The sequence below is a fragment of the Pogona vitticeps genome, chromosome 6, assembly GCF_051106095.1.
Source record: "Pogona vitticeps strain Pit_001003342236 chromosome 6, PviZW2.1, whole genome shotgun sequence".
NCBI lineage: Eukaryota > Metazoa > Chordata > Lepidosauria > Squamata > Agamidae > Pogona > Pogona vitticeps.
The window spans coordinates 32,184,299-32,211,142 of NC_135788.1; the positions used below are offsets into that span (position 1 = coordinate 32,184,299).

General features: G+C 39.9%; 1 protein-coding gene across 12 annotated transcripts in view; it reads left to right on the plus strand.

Annotated features, from left to right (window-relative positions):
- Positions 1-26,844, plus strand: part of HDAC9 (histone deacetylase 9) — a 546,236-nt gene that overhangs the window by 265,301 nt on the left and 254,091 nt on the right. For 3 of the 12 annotated variants that reach the window (XM_073003276.2, XM_078377171.1, XM_078377176.1), the window contains 6 exons: positions 7,001-7,242; positions 8,731-8,878; positions 9,971-10,097; positions 11,486-11,607; positions 23,022-23,153; positions 25,970-26,091. In XM_073003276.2, coding sequence (XP_072859377.2) covers positions 7,001-7,242; positions 8,731-8,878; positions 9,971-10,097; positions 11,486-11,607; positions 23,022-23,153; positions 25,970-26,091 — 893 coding nt within the window. Of the gene's footprint in view, positions 1-4,016; positions 4,189-7,000; positions 7,243-8,730; positions 8,879-9,970; positions 10,098-11,485; positions 11,608-23,021; positions 23,154-25,969; positions 26,092-26,844 lie in introns of those variants that run through there. The other 9 variants (XM_078377173.1, XM_078377174.1, XM_078377178.1 and 6 more) reach the window with 5 other exon arrangements.

Consider the following 26,844-nt stretch of genomic DNA (forward strand, 5'->3'; position numbering starts at 1 on the left):
AAGACAGTGAGCTCACTCTTTACATGCTTACATCATGGTAGATTTTTGAACATTACAGTTACAGAAATTTTGAGCAATTGAAATTGGGGACATTCTTGGTTTTGATTAGGTGTGTTTGCATGTTTCTAAAGAGCAAAACAGGATTTTAGAGACTCAGTGTAATAAAGCCATTCATTTTCAAGGAGTTTGCAGCGTCTTCAATTTAACTGAATAGTTAATATTTCAATGTCTCTTGATGATAATGTAGAAGCATGTAGTGGTCTGTGTTTTCCTTTGAGGCTCTTGGGGAAGGAAAGTCTTTTGCATATCAAAGCCCTGATCCCTGTTTACACTTATTTTTACATCTCATTTTTTGATGTGCACACAAACATTTAAAGGAGAATACAGTAATAACATGGCACTGTGTTTCTCCATCCCCATCAAAGGCAGCTCCTAAAAGGTTCCAAGAAACCTCCAAATCATGATGAAAAGCAATCCAAAAAAGCATCACATAAAACAGTGGTCCCCAACCTTTTTAGCCCCGTGGCTGGGAAAGGCGGGGCACCCCCCCGCGCATGTGCACACATGCATGAAGGAGTATACTCATGCGCATGTGCAAAGGAGTGGGGGCACTTATATGGGCGCACACATGCTTGTATGCATGCACAAAGGGTGACACAGCACTCGTGCAGGCACGCTCATGCACAGGTGCAAACGGGCTGTGCGGGGAGGAGTGCATGCAGGGGGAGGTCTGTCTCTGCAGCCTGGTCCGGCTCAAGCCACGGACCAACAACAGGTCGTGGACTGGGGGTTGGGGACCTCTGACATAAAACACAAGGTCTCCTGCCAGAAGTAAAAATTTTCCACCATCATTATATCTCTGTACGCACACATTTAATTTACTCATTACAGTTTTAGCCACCTTACCTCCAAAGCATATAGGGTGATAACCATGATTCTTCCCTCTCCACTTTTTTTAAAAAAATTATTATTTATTTTTAAAAACTAGGGATAAGGTAAGGAGTACAACCTGTCAACCTAGCAGTTCGAAAGCATATAAATGTGAGTAGATAAATAGGTACCACCTCGGTACCATCTCTAGTCGCACTGGCCACATGACCATGGAAACGGTCTATGGACAAATGCTGGCTCTACGGCTTGGAAACGGGGATGAGCACCATGCCCTAGAGTTGGACACGACTGGACTAAATGTCAAAGGGGAACCTTTACCTAAGGAGTACAAAAGGTAGAAGGGGATATGGAGGAAAAAAGAGGGAGGAGGAGAATAATGTACTGTCATCCAATCTGTTTGTTCATGTTGCGATATCAAGTCCACTTTTTGCCTTTCTACAATTTGATTGCCCTCCAGTTTCAACTTACAGTTACATCTTAGTTTAATTCTATGTTATTCAAGCACTATCTGATGACTCAAGCCGTTTATATAATAAATCCCATCATTCAGTTGCCTTTTGTATTGGACAGTCTTTCAACACTTCTGATAGAATATCCATTTCTGTTGCTTCCCATATCTTCTCAGTGAGTTCCTCGTGTTTTGGTATCTCTGATTTCTTCCAATTCATAGCATAAAGAATTCTGGCTGTAGTGACTATATATATAACTAGGTAGTTCTTTGTCTTATAATTATCTCAGTAATTATAATTATCTGGTATAATGCTCAGTAAAAACAATTCTGGAGTTCGTGGAACATTACAAAGCAGTATTTTTTGGAACAGAGTATGTACTGCTATCCAATACTGTTTCGCTACTCTACAAGTCCACCACATATGGTAAAAGCTTCCCTCTTGTGCTTCACACTTCGAACAAACATTTGACACCTCTGTATAAAGCTTTGACAATTTTTCCAGAGTCATGTGCCACCTATAAAACATCTTATATATATGTTCTCCTTGAAATTTACCAATTTTGTGAGCTTTATATTATTTTTCCATATTTGCAACCATTGATCAATATCAATATTATGTCCTATGTTTTGTGCCCACCTAATCATACATTCTTTTACCATCTCATCTTGCATTTTAGTTTCAAGCAAATAATCATACATTTTCTTAATTACTTTATCATTTGAGCCCAGCAGAAGTTTATGAAATATAGTTTGTTCTGTGTAAAAGCCCTCTATTTTATCTTTTCTATACTTAGATTCCACTTGTGCTCTGGACCACCAGACTAGATATATGTTTTGTGTTTCTAACTCTTCTTTGGACTTTAACTCACAATCATTTTTAATAGATCTTGGTATCTTAAAAGTTTTGCTTCTGTCATGAGGTTAGGTTGTGTAAAGGCCTCTATGGGTGATACCCTCCCTGGTGTTTTTTTGATAAATTTACTGGATGATCTTTTCCCAAGTCCCTAGTAAGGCTCTTCCTATCATATATGAGTTGAAACTTTCCTGCTCTTTATCTTTCTTGTATCATAGAAAAGCATGCCAAACTAACTGTAAATCATGTCCTTCCAACTTGAGTAGTCTATCATTATCTAAAGTTGTCCATTCCTTTATCCAGACTAATACATGGGCTCTATAATACAATACCCAGTCTGGGAGACAAAAACTGCTCTTTGTTTGGCATCTTGCATTGCTTTGATTTTAATTCTTGGTTTATTTACCTTGCCATAGAAATCTCATGATTATCTTGTTAAGTTCATGAAAAAAGAACTGTTTTAATATTATGGGAATTGTCTGAAATAAAAATACAATTTTAGGTAGAACATTCATTTTGATTGTTGCTATTCTTCCCATCAACAATAGCTGTAATTTGTCCCATCTCTCCAAGCTATTCTGTATCTCTTTAATCAACTTCATACAATTATCTTTGAATAATGCACTAGTTTCTTTGTGATTTGGGTCCCTAAGTATCTGTCTTCTCTTCTTGAATGTTAGTCCTTTCTATAAATTCCTGTCATTCTTGATCTCTTATATTTTTAACAAGTATTTTTGTTTTCTTTTGGTTTATTTTCATTCCTGCCATATCACCAAAATTCATCAGCATCTCCATCATATCTTCAATAGTGTCCATTGGATCCTCCAATATAATAACTAGATCATCTGCAAAAGCTTGGAGCTTAAAAGTATGACCTCTTACTTTCAGTCCTTTTATTTCCTTTTTATCTCTAATTTGCTCAGTTAATATTTCTAGAGTAAGAATGAATAGTAATGGAGAGAGTGGGCACCCCTGTCTTGGGCCTTTCTGCTCCAGCTGATGTTGGGGTCATACAGAAACACAAAGAAAACTTCATAAGCTATAGTTCACCTAAGAAGAAGAATGCCCTTTTCAGGATTTTCCTGGTAGAGAAGACACAGAAATGGTTTATCATTCCCTTTCTCTGGGAGAATCGGGGGACTGAACAGCTTTCCCAAGGCCACACAGGCTGGCTCAACTCGTAGGAGTCACAGTGGGGAATTGAACTCCCAGGTTCTGATCCTTAGCTGTCCTGCCAGCTAGTTCACTCTGGTGCATACTAGAATGTTGTCTTAAAGAAAAGGACAGTATTGATGTCCTTGATGTGAAGCTGTTTGACTTTATTGCTTGGAGAACTCAGTGTCCCCATTGCTACAGGTAATTAGACTGCAATTACTGAAGGCAAGGCTAGATGATACTTTTCTTAGACCACTAAAATATCACAAGCAGAAGCAAGCTTCTAACTCCACAGGAATCTTCATCTGTCTGGGTATTACCTGGTTGGGGTAATGCCCCCCCCTTAAAAAAACCCATTCCAGAATCCATGGTCAGATGGGCAAGGCCATATTTCCTTGTTTAAAGCACATTCCAAAATGTGCTTTGAACAATGATGCAGGATGAGCTTAGGATTTAAATTTCACCTCTGGCGATGTCGATTAGACTCTCCCGAGGGATGATGGGATGTGTAGTCTAAAACAGCTTGGGTGCACCAATGTGGAGAAGGCTGCTATAGCCAGTCTGGAGGAGCAGTTCCCCCCCCCCCCAGCTTTAGTAACGTTTATTATTCCTGCTGAGGCTTATTATGTGGCACAAAGGATGTAAGAAAATCCATCTCTCCACTTTATACATAAGCCTTTGTCACCTACGATGCAATTAATGCTAAAAATAGAAGAGTGCCTGTGATAAGGCTGTGACTTGAAGGGGGTGAGCCATCGTCCAAATAACAAAGACTTATGCGGAAGGCCGGAGGAGTCAGCCTCCACTGAGCTGTCAGTTTGCTGATTGCCATTTCTCTGTGAGTTTGATGAAATATTCATGTCTTTGCTCTGCTCTCTCCAAGCACTATTGATTTCTTGTATAAACGCTGCTATATTTAGTCTAGACAAATGGAATGCAGCTTGCTAGAGAATAAATTGGATGAAAGAGCCGGGATCTTGCTGTCCACTTTTCTCTTCGTCTGGGACAATTATTTATAATCAGGGGTAGTTTTTGCAACTTAAGGGTGATTTTTGCAATTTTGTGATTAGCCTCAGAAGAAAAGCCAGGAGGAGTTGCGCAATATAATTCTGGCAGCATAGGAAGCCCGAAGTACAAGATGTTGTAAGATTCACAATCACTGTTTTAGAAGATAAACAATGCTAGTATATTACTTATAATGCTGAATATCACTATTGTTACTACTAACAACATTAACAATCTTTTGTATCTGTTTATTGATTGAAAAAAGGAGACATGACTAGCATATTCCGCTATCCACCATGTGTCTTTTTTAATGCTAAATTAATCCCAAGATATTTCAGACAAACAAACACATGCACATATTTTTAAAAGCTTGATTTCTTACTGGATATATTACTGTTGTGGGCGGAGGGAGGACACATACTATTTATTATATTGAAATATATTTTGAATTATATCCTCCTTAACTTGAAATAAGGAAGAAAACAGAAGGATAAGGGAAGCGAATATTGTATTTCAGACAAAACGGGAGAACTCTTCCTATACTTTGAGTATAAGCATTTGAAGATGAACTATAATCCAAAGGATTTTTAAAAAAAGATAATATACTTGTGTCTTACTGCCCTCTCCTGGATGAAATGCAAATTGATTTGTTTTGCACCATGGGCCTTATTCTGTTTAAAGATTAGAGATCCTTTCCCTTCCCTACCTAATTCTAAGAACGGATTAGTTACATGCATTCTTAAATTTTCCAGGCCCTCCCTGCAGATTTGCCAGATCATTGTTAAGAAATAAAGAACAATTTGAAGCTAAAATTTGTGAAGGAATGGTTGTTGGATAACTTCTCTCTCATTGAGTTTGTTATGTTATATTTGGTTTTATGCAGCTGCTTTGAGTTTCAAGAAGAAAGCATTTCTCCTAAGGAATCAATGATTAAACATTGTTTGTTCCTCAAGTAAGATGAGGATAATCTATCCATTTCACTTTTGCCCACATTCATATTTCATATATATATATATACTTTAATGTTTTTCTTCTCCAAATATAGGGGGAAAAGAAATTCAGACTTTTGGTAATTTGTTTGTATAATTATTATTTTTAAATTAAAATGAAATTATTTCCTCATCAGAACTTTCCAAATTCAGTCAATACAGTGGCTGCCAATGTGCAATGTTCTGTGTTGTGCCTTTCTGTCATATAAATAGTAAAGAAGAGGACACTCTGAAAAATAGGATGAAATGTATTTTTAAAAATAAAGTATAATTCTCAGCCTTCCCTGCTACCAAGTCTATAAGGCAGACTTTTACAGCATTACAAAAATGGCCCAGCTGTCAACCATTCTAAATGCAGGATCTCTACTGGTAACCTGCATCCATACTCCATTGAATTCCTTATCAAGACAGAATATCTGGATAGTCCTGTGTGCCTTCTAGAAACAAAAGATGAAACCAAATCTGTTAGATCAATTGTCCTCCTCCTTCTTACAGTTTTGTCAGCACGCTCTAGAACTGTGGCTCTAGAAATCCTAGCCAGCATAGCTAGTGATGAAGACTTCTGGGAGTTTTAGTTCAAGAACATCTGGGACTCAAGGTTGGGAACCACTGTTCTAGACCACTGGTTCTTAACCTTGGGTTACTCAGGAGTTTTGGACTGCAACTCCCAGAAGCCTTCACCACCAACTGTGCTGGCTGGGGTTTCTGGGAGTTGCAGTTCAAAAACATCCAAGTAACAAAGGTTAAGAACCACTGTTCTAGACCATGACAGAAAATGGAAAGAGACCTCCATTTCACATACATTTTGTAGGGAAATGAAAAGAGGGCTGTAAGACCATTGAGTCCATGGTCAAATATGGGTGGATAATTTTGGAGTTTCAGCTGCCCTAACCTCATTTTCCATTTCGTATTGGACCCCACAGGCAACTCCTGTCCCCTTTCCTCCATCAGTTAACTGTCTTACTTCATTTCAGCTTATAACCCTGATAAGGTGGCTTTGCGGGGGGGGGGGGATTTAAAACACCGTAATTATAAAGCAATAATTACAAAGGACTTTGTAGTACCTTAAAGATAAACTAGTTCCATTTGGTGTATGCTTTTATATAGACTGCAGTCCACTTTATCAGATACATCTGAGGAAGTAAGATGCAGTCTTTGAAGCTTATGCCAAGTAAAACACGCGTTAGTCTTAGTTTTGGTTTAAAAAGTGGTTTTGCTACCACCCTGGAAATAAAACAATCAGTGTAGCAAATTAAAAAAGTCAAATGCCATCACTTTAAAATTAGCAGCTGTTTTCTGCACTTTGATTCAAAATGTGGGTTGGAAAGGAGGAGAAAAAAAGTCTTCAGTTTTCTCATAAAGTCTGTACAGAAGACTTTTGTAATCTTCTCCAGAAAGGGAATATCAAAGAATAGCACCACCACTGGAGAAACGTCCTGTCCCTGCTAGCTGCTGTTCACACAGATCTTACAAGTAGTCCAAAAAGCAGGCCTGTGCTAGGTTCACACTCATGTTTAGGCAATGGGGAGAAAAGGCTTCTTTTCTCAGTTTCTCTATGTCATTCATAATTTTACAAAACTCTAATCTTTCTCTCTCTCCCCCACCTCCTTTCTTTCTTTCTTTCTTTCTTTTTTCTTTTCTTTCTTTTTTGGCTAGTGGATGTGAAGTCCGAGGTTCCTGTGGGATTAGAACCTATCACACCACTAGACCTCCGGACAGATCTCAGGATGATGGTTCCCATGGTGGATCCACTGATGCGTGAAAAGCAACTACAACAAGAACTAGTCCTGATCCAGCAGCAGCAGCAAATTCAGAAACAGCTCCTCATAGCAGAATTTCAGAAACAGCACGAGAACCTGACACGACAGCACCAAGCTCAGATCCAGGAACACATAAAGGTAGCAAAATGTTTCTTCTCTCCCCAAAGAGCATCATAATAAGCTTAAAATCCCAGGAACAACTGCATGGTAAAGTGGCTGACTCCAGGGAAACCAGAGTGCAACTGAGCAATGGAGTTTTGAGTTATTACTTTTGTGCATGAGCACTGTATGTGATGAAAGCTCATGTCAGTTTACATGTGGATATTGTTTCGGTTGTCATTTATAAATTGACTTTTTAGCCGTATCCTGTAGAAAAGACTCTCTGAAATAACTGATTTTGCAGCAAGGTTTTTGAAGCAAACCCGGATATTCTGAATTGGAACGTTAGGAAAATTTGCCAGTCAGTTAGAGGGCAATTCTAGAGCAATATCGATCTGTTTAAGAAATGTATTGTTCCCTTCATGGTGAGCTCACAAATGTAGTCAATAAGACATGCACAGAAAACCAGTTTTAACACAAAGGCCATTTTTTACACTGTGTGCAGAAATTCAGCCATATTCCTAAAGGGCTTAGCTCCAAAAATAAAAGTGAATGCTTCCAAATGTCTGAGTACCTCCTCTTTTGTGTAGGCATCTAGCCATCAAAAGGATTCGACTTAGCTCCAAAATTGCCTTCCGTTATTTTGTGAGTTAGCTTTGTAAGTAATACTGTTTGTGGCTTCTGTACAGTCTAAAAAAATCCAGAAGTGTAAATCTTTATCCAGTAGTGTAACTCCATATCCAAAGCTAGTGGAATCAGGATTTTCTCCTACCCTCCGTCCCTTGGTGGAACCCTCTGTACTGCAGGAGGATTATCCATCTCTCTGCAGTAGGTTTTTTGGCTGGAGGGAGGCAGGGCTGAAAGAGGGAATGGGGTTTGCTGATTTTCAGTGGAAGCATCAGGATTCAGCAGAAGTCCACCATTAGATCCTAGCCTCTCTGACCATTAAAACACAACTAATAAATGTGCATTTTTCAACACTAGTTCCTTAAACATAAATGGAAATTATGGGCTTTCACTTTAGCACGGCAAGGAAACACAACAGATTTGTCCCACATGTTCATGACCTTTAAAAAAATGTCCTTTTTGAACTGTGTGGGGAATAAAAGAAGTGCACTTCTGCAAAAATTCAGTTCTCTGAAGGCTGACTATCTAGGAAAAGCTGAATGTGATGTTCTATGTCATGCTTCACGGCATTCTTCATTGTTATGAAAGTTCAAACATTAGAACAGAAAAAAACTGAAACCAAAGAAGAAGAGAATAATTCATTTGGGGTCTTGATCCAGCTAATGTACTCATAACTAAGACTGCACCATGTGTAAAATTAATTAAAAACAAGTTTTGTTTAAATCCGTTGGATGCTTCAAAGAAACATCAATAAAATCTGGCCATAAATTATATTGAAACCAGTAGAATATATCAAGGTTTTACTTAATGTTTTTGATAGCACTTGTTTTACAACTTAACTTTAGTGTGGAATAGGATGACAAAAACTTCCCTTCCTCATGACATTGTCTTCTTTGCAAGTTACAACAGGAACTCTTAGCCATTAAGCAGCAACAAGAACTCCTTGAAAAAGAGCAGAAACTGGAACAACAGAGGCAAGAACAGGAACTGGAGAGACATCGCAGAGAGCAGCTTCCTCCTATCAGAAGCAAAGAAAGAAGCCGAGAAAGTAAGGTCTTGGCCATGACATAGGTTAAAAGAGACCCTCTATGCTGGGTTGGCCATTCCTGCCTCTTTCACTCTCACTTCCCATAGTTAACACTGCCAGGCAACGAAATCCATTCCAGCCAAATGGCCAACTATTCCATTAAAATTTTAGACTCATCCCTGTTAATTGCATTGCAGTCTTGTGTGAGTGGGTGGGTGTGTCTGTGTCTGTGTACACACAGTTCTGTCCATAATCATATTTCTGCAACTTGGTGTATTGAACGAACACATTCCTTGATAACTAAGGCTTTGAGGCAAATAAGTTCAAAACAATAGGACGTTCCTGGAATGTGATACTCACTAGGGGGAGGCAAATACATATAATTCCCTTCACAAATGGAATGGGAGTGAAAACCACGTTTCAAGTGCTTTAGAATACTATTTACAGGAGGTAACAAACTGTAACCATCCAGTGCATTCATTATCCCTCTGGAATTTCTCCTCGATAACAATGTGTGTGCTAATGCTCAGCAAAACTGAGAACTTTATGGGATCCTTTAAAGATGCTTTTAGCTTCTAGAGGAAATTATATAAGTTTAGCAGTAGCATAATACCATGTTTTAGGTTTTGAAACAGGATTCTCTGAGACCTGTGCTACCTCACTAATCACTATGACACACGTGTTTTGAAGTATGCCCTCCAGTTTGTAATATGCTTTTAAAAAATCACTGTGTATGTGTTTACAGACTCTCGTTTTTCTCTAATTGCTGCAGTATTTGACATGTGGCCCTAACTGTTCCTTCTATGAAAAGAAGAGTGGGATGTTTAATGTGTGTCTGTTGCTCATTAATTTAAAGAACAATTCCTTTATGCTGAAAGACAAAGTGAGGGTATTCAAGACAGTTATCATATTTGCTGTATTTCACTATTTAGGACCATTAGAAGGACATTATGAGGATACTGTTATCCTATATTAAAAAGGAAGATGTTCAAGGGGCATCTGACACACGTGTTCACTTATTTTCTAGCAAGACTATTGGATGTGTTTGTTTTTGTTAGTGTGTTCTCAGCATCTGCAGAATTCAGAAGTTATCAGAACTCTTGTATGTTTTAGGAGCAGTGGCCAGTACAGAAGTGAAGCAGAAACTTCAAGAATTCCTTCTGAGTAAATCAGCAACAAAAGACTCTCCAGCCAATGGGAAGAACCATTCCATTAGCCGACATCCCAAGCTCTGGTACACGTATGTTCAGGCTTCTGCTCTCTCAAACCCTCGCCATGGTGAACTCTGATGAAGACTAGCAACTGTGCTAGTGGGGATTTTCACTCAGTGGGCATTATGTTGGATTCGGGCTACCAAAATGTGAGGAAATAGGGGAAACTGTCACATGTCATTAGATGGGAACTACTGTTTGTATTTGCATTCTGTTTTAGGGCTATGCATCTATTTCTGACCCACCCTTCAATCTAGTCTGTACTCAAATAAAGGCACACAAATTGGTGACCAAGCTGCCTTGCACCATCCAGGAGCCACTCTGACCCAATACTTGTCTGAATCTCTGACAGTATTTGTGTGCTTCTGGTTTTCCACGAAAAAGTGAGTTCCTGCAAATGGAGAAGCACAAATAGCAAAGCAACGTCATAGCACATGGTGCTCCTGCATCAGGCTCCAGAGCATTAGGGGTCCTGAAGGGAAGATGAGATAGAATTGCTTCTGGCCATGGCAGCAACTATCTGCAGAGCTGGGTACTCAGTTTTATTTTTATTGTTTCCAGCCATGGGCAGAAATCCCAGATCTCACTAGTAAACAAAGTGGCTCCCTAAAGCAGCCACAAGGGAGAGGAGGGCTTTGAAAAGGTAACAGTTGCAGTCTTATTTGATCATTTCTCAGTGTTGCTGCCATGGCTAGAATCAGTTCTGTCTCATCTGTACTTCAGGAGCCCCAATGCTCTGGAGCCTGGGAGGTTGGCTGGATAGCTCAGTGGTTTAGATACCTGGCTCTGTCCTTTCTCTCTCTCTCTCCCTGTTCTTCTTCCCTGAATCTGAAATTCATGAAAGAGGGATGTGTGGAGGGTTCCTTTGCATTGCTGATTCCCATTGATTCAATCAATCTACTGTAACTGGGTTTAACAATTGGATTTAATCCACAATAACATTCATATGTGTGCATAGGTTCAAAATATAGGATCTACACCCAGTTCTCATCCCTCACCAGGACTGAATATGAACATTTTTACCTAGATATATTTAAAATAAAATGTGTTGCCTAAGTAGTAATTTGTTTGAATAGTTATAAAAAGTGATGCAGTTTTTCTGGTCAAAATGACATTCAAATTGGTACTCATAGGTAGGTTATGTCAGAAATGAAATCAGTGTCTGCTCTCCAGTGCAAAACCGCACATTATTTTCTAATGAAACATTGCTTTGGGCAATAGTGTCATAATGGTTCTCATTACAAGTACACATAAGGGGAGATTTACTGTAAAAGCAAATTTGTGTGAATTTGAAGCATTTGCCAATTTAGGGGAGAGAAGATGTAAATATGTCCAAGCATTTTTTTTATAATACGGTACAGTTATTATTAAGTCACAAACTGGCTGGCACTGTGGTAATTGTTAGTGTCTTCTGCAGGGCTGCCCATCATACCTCCTTGGATCAGAGTTCTCCACCCCTCAGTGGAACATCCCCTTCTTACAAATACACATTACCAGGAGCACAAGATGCCAAGGATGATTTCCCACTACGCAAAACTGGTGAGTATGATAAGATTATTTTAAATTCTGACCTAGTTCAGCCTCAGATCTCCTTTTGAAATTTAATTGGATCATAGTAAATATCTGCTTTGAACATAACACTAAACCACAGTTCAGCATTACAAGAACAATCCAAGCTGTGCTTTAGTCTCACAGGGTCCCCGCATCTCCTTTCCTGGTGCAGCTCCCAGGGTTACAATATTATCCAAGCCTGGTAAAACTAAAGTTAATGTTGACTAGTGAAAGCAAGCCAACTTCAAATCATAATTAATGAAGTGGGTCTCTTTTTACTAACAATAATTGGGGTTGAGTGTTTATATGTACATGAGAAAAAATTGTGAGTGGGAGTCAGTGTTGTGTAGTAGATTGAGTTTCCCGGACTCTGGAAGCTTGGGTTCCTATCCCTGTTCAACTATGGAAACTCACTTTGCGCTAAAACTGCAATGGTAAACTTCCTTCAACATCTTCCTAAAAGCCCTTTTAGGAAGTAGCTTTAGGGCACATCACAATACAGCAGTGATGGTAACTAGAGATGGGCATGAATTAAAAAAATTAATCACCAAATTCATTCAAATATCACCAATTGATCAATTCATATTCGTATGAATCAATGCCCTCGATGAATATGAATCAACAAATTTTTAGTGATTTTGATTTGGCCATAAAACAGCCCCCAAGCCATCTAGAGACACCAAAACTTCAGGAAAGCTTCCTCTGACTCTCCTCTACAATCCCTCCAAGGTTTGTGAAGATTGGATTTCAGATGTCCAGATTTTACACCCACAAAGAGGCCCTCCTAGGTAAGTTCCCCCAGGCACCTAGAGACACCAGAATTGCAGAGAGGCTTCCTCTGACTCTCCTCTACAGTACCTCCAAGTTTGGTGAAGATTGGGTTTCCCCAAGCCAGCTGCTAAAGGGCACTTTTTGGGTGTTTAACTTGCATGTCTGAAATCCAACCACCTACTATGTTTCAGTGAACAAAGAGTGCAATTGCAACTTTTGCAGAGCTCTTCCTGACCTGCTGTCACCTACTTCCCATTTTAAAAAGGAGCCCCAATCTAAAACAGCTTAGTGTCAGGAATAATGCTAAACTGCTCCCTGTAGCTGCTAGAATGTACGGAGGTGTATTTTTTTTGCAGTGTGTTGGGAGTGCTGAGGGGGATGTTCATTTGTGTCCAGTAACAATTCCAACTGAAGGATGTATAAGTAACATCTTTATACATTGCCATATACAATTGTTTAAAATAAATAAATTTCCAGCCTCACTTAAGCCACACCCGACAAGCAGTTCTCACCATGAGTGGCTTGCGGACTGCTCTGCTGTCAGCTATGATTCTTAGTGTCTGCTTTGCAAGAAGTGGGGGGGCGCCTCACCCCAAAATTTTATAGGGTGTCCCCATTTGATCATGAGCTGCTAGTAGTTCTCACTGTCTGCGAGCTCTAATTACCTGAGTGGGAGTTGAAGAAGTGAAACCATAGGTATCCAAGGTGCAGAGAAGACTGGTTGGATAGTTCCGTTACATGGAGCAAGGAGTCAGGAGTTCGATTCCCCACTGTATCTTGTAGAAAAAAAGAGCAGACTTGTTTGGTCTTGGGCAAAATACCTGGCCCCAGAGTGGCCCCAGAAGGGAATGGTAAACCACTTCTGAGTACACTCTCTCCCTGGAAAAACTTGGATAGGTTCACCAAAATTTGGTTATCAACTTGACAACATGTAGTACAGTTTAAGGTGCAGAGAATGCAGGCAAGTGAGAGGACAGGAGGCTGGTTTCTTTAATGTGTGATTGTGTAACTGCAGTCCAAGCAAAAGCATCCCTTCCCATCCCTGAATCTGACTCTGAAAATATTTCAGCAACTGGTAAATTGAAACATCTACCTCAGGTGAGAAAAATCTGCAGCAGTCAGGTATGAGCAAGCTGCTGTGTCAATGGCTATAATTCTTAAATGGTAGTTCCCATTAGAGTAGATCCATTGAAATGAGTACGACTTGTTAGTCACATTCACCATGAGCCTCGTTGATTTCTGTAAGTCTGCTCTAATTAGAACTAAAGTTTTATCCATGCAATCTGGATTAAAGGTTCTTTTTCAAATCTATCTTTCATAATGGTTTTATATATGCATAAGCACACACACACATACACCCTGTCTTTTGGTTTGCATGTCCGTCCGTCTGTCTGTCTGTCTATTATTTGTTTGTTTGTTTGTTTGTTTGTTTGTTTGTTTATTTATTTATTTGTTTGTTTGTTTGTTTATCTGTCATCCCAGGAACAGTATTTTTCAAGATCTGGGTTATAACAACTGTTTTGCCTCCCCTGTTTAAAAAACAAATATTTCAAAAGCATTTTCAGTGTTTATGAAGTGTAAAATTATTGATTGGTAAAACCAAACATTTTCAAACATTTTAACTGCATTGTTCTGATACAGCTGTTAATGCTTTTACATCTCTGTGGGAGTTTCCAAATATTCCTTAATTCAATTCTCATTGTCTGTATAAGAGGGTTACAATATGATTAAAGACAGATGTTTTCTATACATTATTCTAAATATCTGGGCATACAACATAACAGCTATAGATAAAAATGCAACAGATTATATGGATAATGAACTGAACTCATTTGGTCACTTTTGTTCTTCTGCTCCATGTGTATTTGCTTTCAAAGTCAAAGAATGGGAAAGGTATCAACACAGAGAGCTCCATGCTAGGGAACAAAGAGTTTTTTTATTTTTATTTTTAAATGACAGCTCTAAGAATTGGTTCACATTTTTGCATATATCCTGTTTAATGAGGAGGCCTTGGGCACCTAATTGGAGGGGGGACCTAATTCTCCACACTCAGCACATATTCACAATGCTTCCAATGAATTGGCTAACAGTTTAGAGGAAAAAGCAACAGGAACCAGGATGACACAAGTGAAATGACCCTAAACTGATCAGGGTAGCCCCAGGGCCATTCCAGAGGCAAAAGGGACATTCTGGAGCCTACAACATCCTCATGGGACCATTCCAGACAAAGGTGCCCCGTGGAACTTTCCTGTGTATAAGGCAGGTTCTTTGCTAGGAAATGTTGACCTTTGTCAGTAGGAACAGCCTCCCCCTAATGAGCTTTTCCTTTTCTTCACCTAAGCAGAGTGAGGGCCACTGCTTCCTACTCAGGAGCAGGTTTTGTGATTCTCACACCACAGACGCTTCAAGCAAAGCAGTGTGACATTTTACAGTATCTAAAATGTTTCCTTGTAGACATTAGGTTTTTATTTCAAAGGGCTTAAATGGGGTTCAGAGGAAGCAGGAAACCATTCTGTTCCTATCTTTCAGCTGTGAAACTATTAATTTAATATTAACAACTGAATACAGCAAATAAATAAACAGTAAATTTACATGGATATACATTCATAGCAGGATAAATGGGTTGAAAAGACCCATTATTTAGGAAGTCTGGTTAAAGATTTCCACTAGCTGGTTTGTTCAGTTAAATCCATACATCTGTGCTAGCACAGAAGTGAAACCAAGCATGTCCTGCCTATATCAGAAGAAGACATTTTACTGTCTAAGTACAGAGTGAGATGTGGTTTAAGTTTGGGGATGGGTTGTATGTGCTAGACAAGACTATTTCAGCACTCATTTATGTAGCACTGAATGAAGTGCTTTTTGGTTTCAATTGATTCTAAAAATCCACATGAGGCTGGTTAAGGCTAATCTGTGTCTTTGAGGCCAGGTAGGATTATTAGCAGGGGAGAGTAATCGGTACTCGAAACAAGAGCAGAGATGTGATGAATACTCACAACATATCTTGTTTTTGTGATTTTCAGTGTCCCCACTAAGCCTTCAACCTGCACCACTGAGTTTTCACAACTTCCCACAAAAAATAAGACATCAGTTTCATTTCCTGTTTTTGATTTTTTTTTTCCTCCTGTTCTTCTATTTAGGATACTGCCACGTACAGCTTGTTGCTTTTTCTGATGAAATCTGTGCAGGAAAGATACCATTTTGTGTAGAAATTGTAACAATCCTGCACAACTTGGTGTTTCATCTGTCTTTCTAGATGAATCTAGAGCAGGAAAAAGGGCTGGTGGTTTTCCTGCCCTTTCCTAGTGAATCCTTTACAATAAGATGCCATTCTATGCAGGAATTAGAATTCCAGGGGGAAAATGTAAAAAAAAAAAAAACTTGTGAGAAATCCTGCAAGATTTCCTCTAAGGCTTCTGTTCCTCAGACTGTGTATTTGAAATGGAGAAAGCTGCTGTAAACTCTCTTGCATTTGTGTTTCTTAAAAATTCACAGATTAGTTCATCATAGTTGTGTGACAAATGTTTAACTTTCCTTGCAGTGGGAAATAATGAAACTTAAAATAATTTAATGCCAAATTTGGAACCTGAGATTTTAGAATAAAGGTGTGCAGATGTGTGTCTTTGGACAAACAGAAACACAAATCTACAATCTTCTGCTGGATAAATATTGCAGAGCTTATAAGTTTGCCTCAGAAATCTACTTTTATCTCATGTAGCAGATGTTTCCAAGGTCTTCTTTCTTGGCAGGTCTCCTGCCTGGAGAGTGTAGTGATCATAACTGTTTCTATCATAGAGAATTAGGGCAAGAACTTTGTAAAATTTGCTAGTTACTTTGTAGATATGGCAGAAAAAAAGGAAAGGAAACAAATATGAGAGAAAACAAAACAAATTCATCTGTTGAGGCAGAAGGTAGTGAATGCGTAAGTCTTAAAGGCCTGAGTGTAAATTCCCATGTATTCAACCATGCTTGGAGAGCTAGCACATCAGGATGGCCACCCATCTTTATTTCTGATCTTCTCATCACTTTTAACAAAGCAGCATGATAGGAAAGTACAGCAGATGCTGAGACTTGCAGTATATATATCAATGTACTATTAGCCAATGTAGGCAAATTTTGTTCAGTTTCTTTTTGTACAGTCAGGGCTTGAAAGTCAGGGCTTCTAAAACAGAATGTATGGATTACGGACAAAAATATGTTTTTGAGTTCTTGAAGAAGCAAGCTTACACTTGTGGCTTCAACCAGAACTGTGCTCAAAAGGTCTCACTGCCAAGTAACATGTCTCAACTCAAGCCAAATACGTAGTTTGGAGCTATTTATGTATAGCTTTATACTTTTGTCTTGGTTTTCTCATGGGAAAGTAATATAAATGAGACTGATTCCTCCCAGTTGGATTTTATTGTTAGCAATGCAAATCGTGCTGAAATTGTACATAATTCTCTTTTAAAGGAAAGGAAATAGCATTTCAATGGTTTTCCTCAGTGTCTCATTGACTTATGGTGGCATATAATTAATTCTTTCAAATTACTCTACCAGATGGAAAGTTACATTGTGTATGAAGCTAATTAAGTTGTATTGCTTTAATAATTCCAGACATAAAATACAAAAATCGTAAAACCAGCTTATTTTAATCAACTCTCCTTGTGATGCAAATTCTCCAATGCAATAAACAACAATGATTTTCTTTCTTTGTGTCCCTTGATACTTACTGTTTTTATTCCACTTGCATCTCACCTTTCTTGCAAGGCAGCACATCTAGTTCTTCCATATTTATTTTTCTAATAAGCCTGTGAGGTTGCTTAGACAGAGACATAATGATTGACTGAGATATAATGATTGAATGAGCTTCATGGCTGAGTGAAGAAGAGAATCATTAAGTCATTATGCAGATATCAACCTTTCCAACTTTCCAAATAAACAAAAGCAACAGGCAAAAAAATTATTTTGGTTCTCCTGCACCTACTCCAGTATCTCCCTAGAAGATTGTTTTCTAAAAGTTAAATTTCCTAGAAAAGGGATGAATAAGTTCAAGGTCCAAATTTAGTTCATGGGGATCAAATTTGTGCCTCTGCCCCCCTCCTTTGTCTACACAGAGCCTGGAAATGGTTAATCGGTGCCATTTTAAAAAAAAAAGGGAAACTGGAAGTACCCACATGGAACACTTCTGTTTTTTTGTGGGTGGGTTTGGGTATGAGGGTAGAGAACTTAATTGTAGAGTTAAGTGCTGCCCCTGTCCTCTGAAGATGCCAGCCACGGAGACTGGTGAAAAGTTAGGGAGAACAAAACCTTCAGAACACAGCCAAAGAGCCCGAAAAACCCACAACAACCATTAGATCTCGGCTGTGAAAGCCTTCGTGAATAAAATGTTAAAATAATATTTTTTCCAGGGTGGCTCTGTGAGCTACAAAAATGCCCTAAGAACCATACTTTACTTACCTTTGTTCTGTAGTCTTGGGATGAAGGACTTGCTCACCTGCTATTTCCAGACCAAGTTTAGTAAGCCTGAGCTCAAGGAAAAACTAGACAAAACCCTGTTGTACCGTTAGGATCTTCGAGAAACACCATCTGGTTGTCAGTCAGAAACTCACTATCATAAAGCATTTCCTGTTTAAACAGGAAGTGCCTTTTAAAAAGGTTTAAGGACTGTAAGAGTTGTCTGACAACAACACTTCTGTGTTCTGATACCATGGAAAATGAAAGTTGGACTGTAGATGAAATTGATCTCAAATTTTCATGAACATGGCATGGCAATTAGCATTTTTGTTCAGTCTTTACAGAAACATATATTCATTCCTTTTGCTGCCATAGTATGGTATGTCAGAACATAATGTCAGAACTTCAAAGGTGTTTTTGCTTTTTCACACTTCACAATCAGGCTCGTTAAAATCCATTCCCCAGGCAAGAAGGAGGGCAACAATCTCCTCCAGTGTCTCACTTACAATATAACTTGGAGGAATTTAAAAACAACAGGATTATTTCGCACTTTCCCCCTCCTTCTTAATAGCCTATCATCAAAAATGAGAGGAATCCCTGGTCAAACCTCAAGACTTCTACAGACATCCAAAGAACTGGAGGAAAGACCGAGTTGGTGATTAATGCAATCAGAAACCAGCTACTATGCTGGAACTCCTGGTCTGAATTTCTTCATGTTATAGCTGTCCTCACAAAATCAAAGCATCACTGTGTATGGAAAAATCTAACACTAAATTGTAGTTCAGTTTTCCTAGTTGTTTCTTGTTTTCTCTTAACAGTACATACAGTAGGTGTACTCTTTCTGGAACATATTCACTCATGATTTGATTTGTCTTTTCCTTTAGAGCACACAAAAGTTCTGATCTGTGCTTTCATTGAAATAATTAGACTTCATCTTCTACAGAAGGAATTTACCTTTTGCACTGTAGCATAAATTCAGACAGCCACATAAAGACTATCTTCCCTGTTTATGCAATTAATTGAAATTCAGAGTGCCATGGGTAAGTAGTTATAAATAGCAAAGCAATCAGAGCAGCTGGGCATAAAAACACATTCGGAGGCAAGTGAGACTTCTCTCTGCGAATGCTGAAGAACCTTTTTTTAATGCCCAAAGGATTACATCACATTATTCAGGCACTGATATAGAAATCTTCTGCATTTGGAGGAACATAGAAATCTATAAATAGAATATAACCCTATATGCATATTGAGTAAATGCCAGGGACAGATGACTTCACTAGCAATTGTAATTATTGTCAGGTGGGATTAGGCCAAAAATTAAATAACAACAGCGATGCAGTCCTACTGCATGCTGATATAGCAATTTAAAACTCTGTAGAGGATGTGAAGGGGGGTAAAACAGGTATTTGCTTTTGTAAAAATACTAAAAATAGAATGCTGCACCCTTGATGAGGAAGCATGGTGAACTGAATGAGGTAAATTAGATTTGGGCACCTCTCAGAGGCAGGCTGGGCTGGAGTTCTGTCTTTGACTATATAGCTCTCCCTTATCTGCTGAAACTGCAGGTAGGCACACCAGGATAATAACTATACTGGAGTTAACAGTAGCCGTAGCCACCATAACATAATTTCTCTCCTCCATGATTAAGAATATCTTGCAGGAGAGAGTGCTGATGGGAGATTTAACTATAGCCCTTATCCAAATCCTCACCTTGCTGCTGCTTTTAACCAAGGTGGGAGAGAAATACATATAATGTAGTTTTCTTCAACCCAGGGTTATACTAGTAGAAAACCATGAACAGGCCTTGCTGCCAAAGACCTAGGAATGCTAAATACGCTGTTGGCAATTTGAGAGACAATTAAATGCTCTGGCTATGAAGGTATGCCTCATGATGTAAATTGGAATCTCTCTCGGCCTCTAATCTAGACTAGTCCAAGATATTTTGTAGCCGGAGACAAAGGACAAGATGGCATGCTTGTCATTCTGTGACCAGAAGGAAGCTGAAGTTGTAGATGAATTCTGCTTCAGTGCTGGTGATAGGGCTGCATTGGTTGTTGCACCTGGCTAGAGCAGGGCTGTCCAAATAAGTGGAGTTAGATCCACAAGAAGAGTGTCTAGGATACTATCACTGCTGCCCACTCAGTATCTGCCAGCTGATGTGTTTGCTTCACACTACATAATGGCTGGAATAGTACCTCATCTGTTAAATATACATATGCTTGAATAATAATAATAAATGTTTTATTATGGTCACTGACCAGCAAAAATATGCTTGAAATATCAGACGTTAGAAACAAATGTTTGTAATAGCCTCTTCTTCAGAATCTGAGAATCCATCAATCTCATTTTATGTTCAAATGTGGCTTTAGCTGTGGATTTTGTATATAGCCTTAAAACATTCCTTTCCAGCTTGAAATTTTGTTCTCTGTGTTTTGAAGTGAATAAAGGATAAATTAGGATAAATTGTGTCTGTCCCCTTGTCATGGTTGGATCACTACCTAATAAAATGTAATGTCTCTGTGGCCCTCCCATCTCGCAGGGAGCAAGGATCTATTGTAATGGTGCACCCTCGAAGGCTACAGGATCCTATAGGATTCCAGGATACCATGAGAGGGATTCTGGCTGATCTGGCTGGTGCTCCTGTCGAAGCTCCGGTGGATGGTTGGGTTACGGCCACCACTAGGGCTGTCGACACGATTGCTCCTAAATGCCCTATCCAGTGCAGAGCTCGGCCAGCATCCTGGTTTAACCAGGAACTTCGAGTGATGAAGCAAACTAGGAGAAGGCTAGAGAGCAAGTGGAGAAAGAAACCAACGGATTATAACAGAGAAGCTGTCAGGGTTGTGACTATTATCTGGCCAAGATAAGGGCTGCTAGTCGAGCTCACCTCTCTGACCGGATAAGCAAGGCTTCAAATCAGCAGGCGGAAATTTTCCGTATAGTTTGCGACCTATCTGGAATTGGTCAGAGTGAAGGGCCTCCTTCTTGTATCTCACCTGACCAATTTGCAGCATTTTAAAAATCTAAAGTGGAGGCCATCTGCTAGGCGCTTTCTCCTTTTTTGGCGACAGTGGATCGAGCAGAGATTTCCAGCGCCCCACCTTGCCCGGTGAGTTTTGACCATTTTCAGCCTGTGACGCCAGACATTGTGGACAAGGTGCTAGTTCGCTTCGGGCCACCACTTCATCTCTTGACCCTTGCCCGGCCTGGCTAATCAAAGCAGCCAGGCCCTCAACAACTGAATGGGCCACAGTGATAATTAATGGGTCTTTCTGGGAGGGCAGGGTTTCCCCCACCCTCAAGGAGACACTCATTAGGCCCATTAGAAAGAAACTCAATCTGGTGGCGGACGATATTGGCAATTATAGGCCTGTCACCAATGTTTCTTAGCAAAGTGGTTGAGAGGGTGGTGGCCGATCAGCTTCAGGCGCACTTGGATGAAACAGATGCCCTGGATCCCTTCCAGTAAGGCTTCAGGCCACGCCATGGTACAGAAAAGGCATTGGTTGCCCTGTATGATGACCTATTGAGGGAGGCTGACGGGGTAAAACTTCTCTGTTTGTCCTCCTCGATATCTCAGCCGCCTTTGATACCGTCTACCACGGTATCGTCCTGAGGAGGATCTCCGGGTTGGGAATTGGTGGCCTGACGTTGGCCTGGCTCCGATCCTTCCTGGGGGATCATCCTCAGAGAGTTTAGCTTTTGGAGAGCGAGTCGGCCCCGTGGAGACTCAATTGTGGAGCGCCACAGGGCTCGACTATCTCCCCAATGCTCTTTAACATCTATATGAGGTCGCTGGGTGAGGTCATCAGGGGGTGTGGAGCAGTGTGCCATCAATATGCTGATGACACCCAGCTCTACATCTCCTTTTTTCCAACTACAGTGGGTGCTGTTCTGTCCTTGCAGCGCTGTTTGGGGTCTGTACTGCAATGGATGCAGGAAAACAGGCTGAGGCTGAACCCAGACAAGACGGAGGTCCTGAGGGTGGGCAGACCTACCATCAGCAGTTTGGGAAACTCCCTCTCTTTTTTGGGGGGGTGACTCTCACCACGAAGAGTGAGGTGCGCAGCTTGGGGATCCATCTGGACCAGGTGCTTTTCATGGAATCCCAGGTGGCGTCCATGGTCCACACCACCTATTTCCAGCTTTGGTGGATTGCCCAGCTGCGTCCCTATCTAGATGTTGGGTCGCTCACCACTCTGGTCCATGCGCTCGTAATCTCGAGATTAGACCACTGTAATGCTCTCTATGTGGGGCTACCTTTGAGATCAATGTGGAAACTACAATTGGTTCATAATGTGGCAGCCAGACTTCTTAGTGGGGTGAGGAACCATCAACATATCACTCCCACTCTGGCCGCCTTACATTGGCTGCCTGTTTGGTTCCACCTTGATTTCAAAGCTCTAATGCTTACATATACAGCCTCGATATCTGATGGAACACCTTCTCCCACCTAAATCTACTCGATATCGAGGTTTAGGGCCTCGATATCTGATGGAATGCCTTCTCCCACCTACATCTACTCATATCACTCGATCTAGCCAGGAGGTGAGGTTGAGGAGCCTAACGCTGAGGGAGGCCCGGAAGGAAAAAACAAGAAACCAGGCCTTCTCAGGAGTGGCTCCTTGCCTTTGGAATAATTTCCCTTCTGAGATCCTTATGGCCCCTTCGCTGGGCATTTTCAAAGACCAATTGAAAACCTGGTTGTTTAGGCAAGCCTTCCCTCCAGCCATTACTTGATTTACTTTTTTCTTCCATCTTGAGTACTGTCTATTGATGCGTTACCTTGTTCTTATATTTTAAATTGTTTATATTATATGTTGTTAGCTGCCCAGAGTAGTCAATCGACTAGATGGGTGGGGTATAAATTCAGTTAATTAACTAAAGGGGGGGGAATCCAGATTTCTGGCCTAAATCTGATCGTTATTTTCAACTGGAGGAGATCCACTGGATCGGTGGGACGTACATATGTGTTGATTTGCCGTTTAGCAATTGATTGAATGGTTCTCTTCTACTTGGGACTAGCAATTGGATTTAAGCCTCTGCTTAATCAAGCAGTGTTTGTAAATTGTATTTTGTCCTTGACTTGCTGACATGCCTAAATTTATGGAGAACAATGAAAGTTAGTTTTTCCTATCTCTCCGCCTTGCTGCAGCTTTGAGTGTTGCAATGATCTGTTTTGTTGTTTCCATCCCCAGCCTCAGAGCCCAACCTGAAGGTTCGCTCCAGGTTAAAGCAAAAAGTAACAGAAAGAAGAAGTAGCCCTTTGCTCAGAAGGAAGGATGGAACTGTTGTGTTTTCATTCAAGAAAAGACTGTTTGAGGTGACAGGTAATGAAGGACTTGGAGTGGAGTGGTTTGGGAGAATGTAATTTTAATTGACAGCCTGCTTTCGGAATCATTAATTTAAGAAAATGAAATCAGATTATACAAGTAATTTAGAAAGGTCTGCACAAAACACGTGTGACTTTTCCATACAATACAAGACAACCTTCTGGTTATTCAGTTCCTGTGAAATAAATGTAAATTCATATGCTTGTACAATTTGGCACTAAATTAGATTGTGGAAGGAAATGTCCTTATTATTAGGATAATTGCCCATAATCTTTCAGTGAGGTTCACCACTGCAATTTTTTCAGGCTGAGTGTTCTTTTCTAAAGATCATCTTTCAGTGTTAACTGAAATGTGTGAAGTCTTAGACAGATGGACAAAATAAACAGTGGTTGTCTTTGTTCATTACACATCTGGAAAAATTAACACTACCTGAAGATATGTTGCCCAGTCTGTTGATTTTGATAAGGGAGACTGGAAATTTTGAAATGGTTTAACCTATGGCAAGTTTTGAACATTTTAGGTCAGGTTCTTTTTAATGCTGCTCTTCATATTCTTTGTATTAAAATGCTAAGGGTGGCAATTTTGTGGTATGAACCTGTGTAAACAATCAGTATTCTTATTTCCAAGAAGTATCTACTAATACTTCTACAAGTTTTTGGCTTTTAGGCAGGGAAAAATTTTCTATTTTCTAAAGAGGAAAATTATGGGAAAATTGCAGGGAGATAAATATCTAACAGTATGTACAATTTTAGAACAGTTAAAATTTATGTGTGACTTTTGTTCAGATTGAATTAACTATGAAGAAAATTTAGTAGTGAAGTGTACCCTTCTGTGGGCTTGATCCAGACACATGCCTACTTAGAACAGAGTCATTGCAGTCAATAGCCATTAAGTTTAAGTGAAGACTCAACAGATGCCAGTGGTCTACCCTAAGTGTGACTAAATCTGCATTAAAGTCTTCATTGATTGGATAGATACCTTTCATCACTCACTCTCTCTCTGTCTTCGTGTGTGTGTGTGTATTTGTGTGTGTGTGTGAGAGAGAGAGAGAGAGAGAGAGAAAGGTATAGGTGGGTATAATGTTAACTTGTCATATATATGAACAGATTTACTTAGCCGTCTAGAGTGGTCATATCGACCAGATAGGCGGGATGTAACTAAAATAAATAAATAAATAAATAAATAAATAAATAAATAAATAAATAAATAAATAAATAAATAAATAAATACGTGAATTATTTATTTACTTCAGTTCCTGTACATACCCACAGGGTTTAATACTTGTAACAACTATTTAAAACAGAATACAATATTTTTGTTTTTCTTAATTAAAAAAAAAAAACTGAAACTGAAACTATATAAAACCTGCCTTGCAATTTCTCCTTCTCTACCTGCCTATGACTGTTGGAAATCTCTAAGAAGAAATAAGGGCACCCTCTCAGAAATATTACATTTTGCCAGATATAGGTAGCAAAATTTCATAGCGGAATAAAATCATTCCTGCTCAGTTCCCCCAGTGATGCCACATGCTAGCACAAGGTTCAGAGCACTAAGAAATTGATTTCTTGTTTTGCACAAAGGAGGAATCTAGCACAGCTTTCCTTTGTGTACCAGTTGTGCAAGAGGTAGCATATCTATGTGCTGTCATTTGCACTGCTGTTCATACAGCAATCTGATTCAGTGAAACTATTGCTCTTCCCCCCCCCCCCCGCCGCCACTAGCATAATGCTGAGTTTAAGTCTCTGCCCTGACAAACCATTTGGCTTGGTAATTTCATATGTTGGCTATGACTTGAAAGTATTATTAATGGCTGAAATCTTGTTGCTTAGCATAATAAACTGTAACTAGAATAGGCCCATTGAACCAATGGAGTGTACTGAGGATTTGATCCACCAAACCCCCACTGATTCCATTGGTCTTCTTTAATGTGACCTGCTGTTATAAGTAACAAGATTTCAGCCACATTCCTTCATAGCTTACAACATCTAATGTAGCAGAAAGGTATTAATGCTCAACACCTAAGAACAAAGAATTGAAAAATATAGTTGTGTGTTTACTTGTTTTCAGTAGTTTGCATTAAAAATAATGGTAAAATAGCGTCCTCTCCCCTCCCCCCGGTTGACCCCATGACTCTAGGTCTTGCAAGCATCTCTCCCTTGTCTCCATTAAGAGCTTTCACTGGTATCCATCCTTCAACGGTTATTCCATATTGGACTAATCGCTGTGAAAGCTTCTCTTTACCCTTAGTAAAAGAGGTAGAATGTTCTGCAACAAAACAATTCAGATGTAACCACTGATATGCTGTTAGATTTTTGAACCTCAAACATTCCTTCAGACTCTGCTGAGGAAGATGCAGTGCGAATGAGGTATCATCTTTTATTAGTTACTCACATAAAGGCCAGTTCACAACTGAGTCCTCCAGGGGTTTATCCAAACAGCCTAGGAATGGCAGCAGGCCTCATGAATTGATGACATGTTATCTTGACCTTTGGGAGTCTAGCGTCTCTGTCATGCTGATCTCTCACAGAGGCACAGAGAATGCAGCCAAAGGTACTTCCTTTTCCTTTACTCATTAGGAATTCCCTTTCAGTATCTTGCATGTCACTGAGAAACTCGCAATCTTTTAAGGGGAAAAATAATGCTCAAGTAGTAAACAATGTTCTTTGTGTGTTGGATGTTTCATGGAGGGCCGAATCAAATCTTAAAATACATAAAAGGATGCATTCTGTGCATGTGTCACTTGTCGTGTGCTATTTCTGAAGCTGACATTTTCTGTTCTCTCTCTGTGCTTATTTTTATTTTGCCACTGCCAGAATCATCTGTCAGCAGCAGTTCTCCAGGATCAGGTCCCAGTTCGCCCAGCAATGGTCCCAGTGGTCCTACTGGAAATACAGAGAATGAAACCTCAGTGTTGTCATCAAATTCCCAAACTGAGGTAGGAACAAAGACTCTTCATTTTCCTGTAAATTATTTCATTAGAATGCCTGACACCAGATTTTAAAGGTTCCTCAGAATGGCACCTTTTTTGTACACCTCCGGTGGAGCAGGAAGGTAGCCTGTCCTGCCTTGTCCTATTTCACCTCTGTTCTCCTTTGTGGGCCACCTTATCAGCAGATGGCTATGGTAATCCTCAAGTGTATGCTGAGCAGTACACTTAGTCATTTTCTTCAATGCCTTGGAGAAGCGGTTCTCAAATCCAGGTCTCTGGATATTGGCCAAAATCCTGTTGTGCAATATTGCAAGAGACATAACTTTTAGTGTTAAGTTGCCTCAAGTTAATACATCTCTGCAAGCAGTATTTGTTGCACACCGAGTTACACAAGTCAGTATGCAACAGTAATGCCTGCAGAGAGTTCTTAACTTACAGCAACTTGCGGCTAAAAGTTACTCCCTTTGCTACAGGGGTTTTGGTCATTGTTGGTCTTCAAATCCCAAAGGCCTCATTCAGCATCAGCAGTGGATAGGGATTCTGGCAGTTGTGGCTCAACAATATCTAGGAACCCAGGATTGCAAACCATGGAACACAGTACCAGGCTGTGGCATTGTGGGAGATTACAGTGGCTGCTGCCCAGTGCTCGTGCAGGTGCTAGAAAGCAAAGTTTAGGACAGCAGCAGGCCTCTTTCAGCTGTCGCTGTTAATTATCTCAAGCTTCCTTGAGTACCTTTGCCAGGCAAGTAAGTGTGGTAT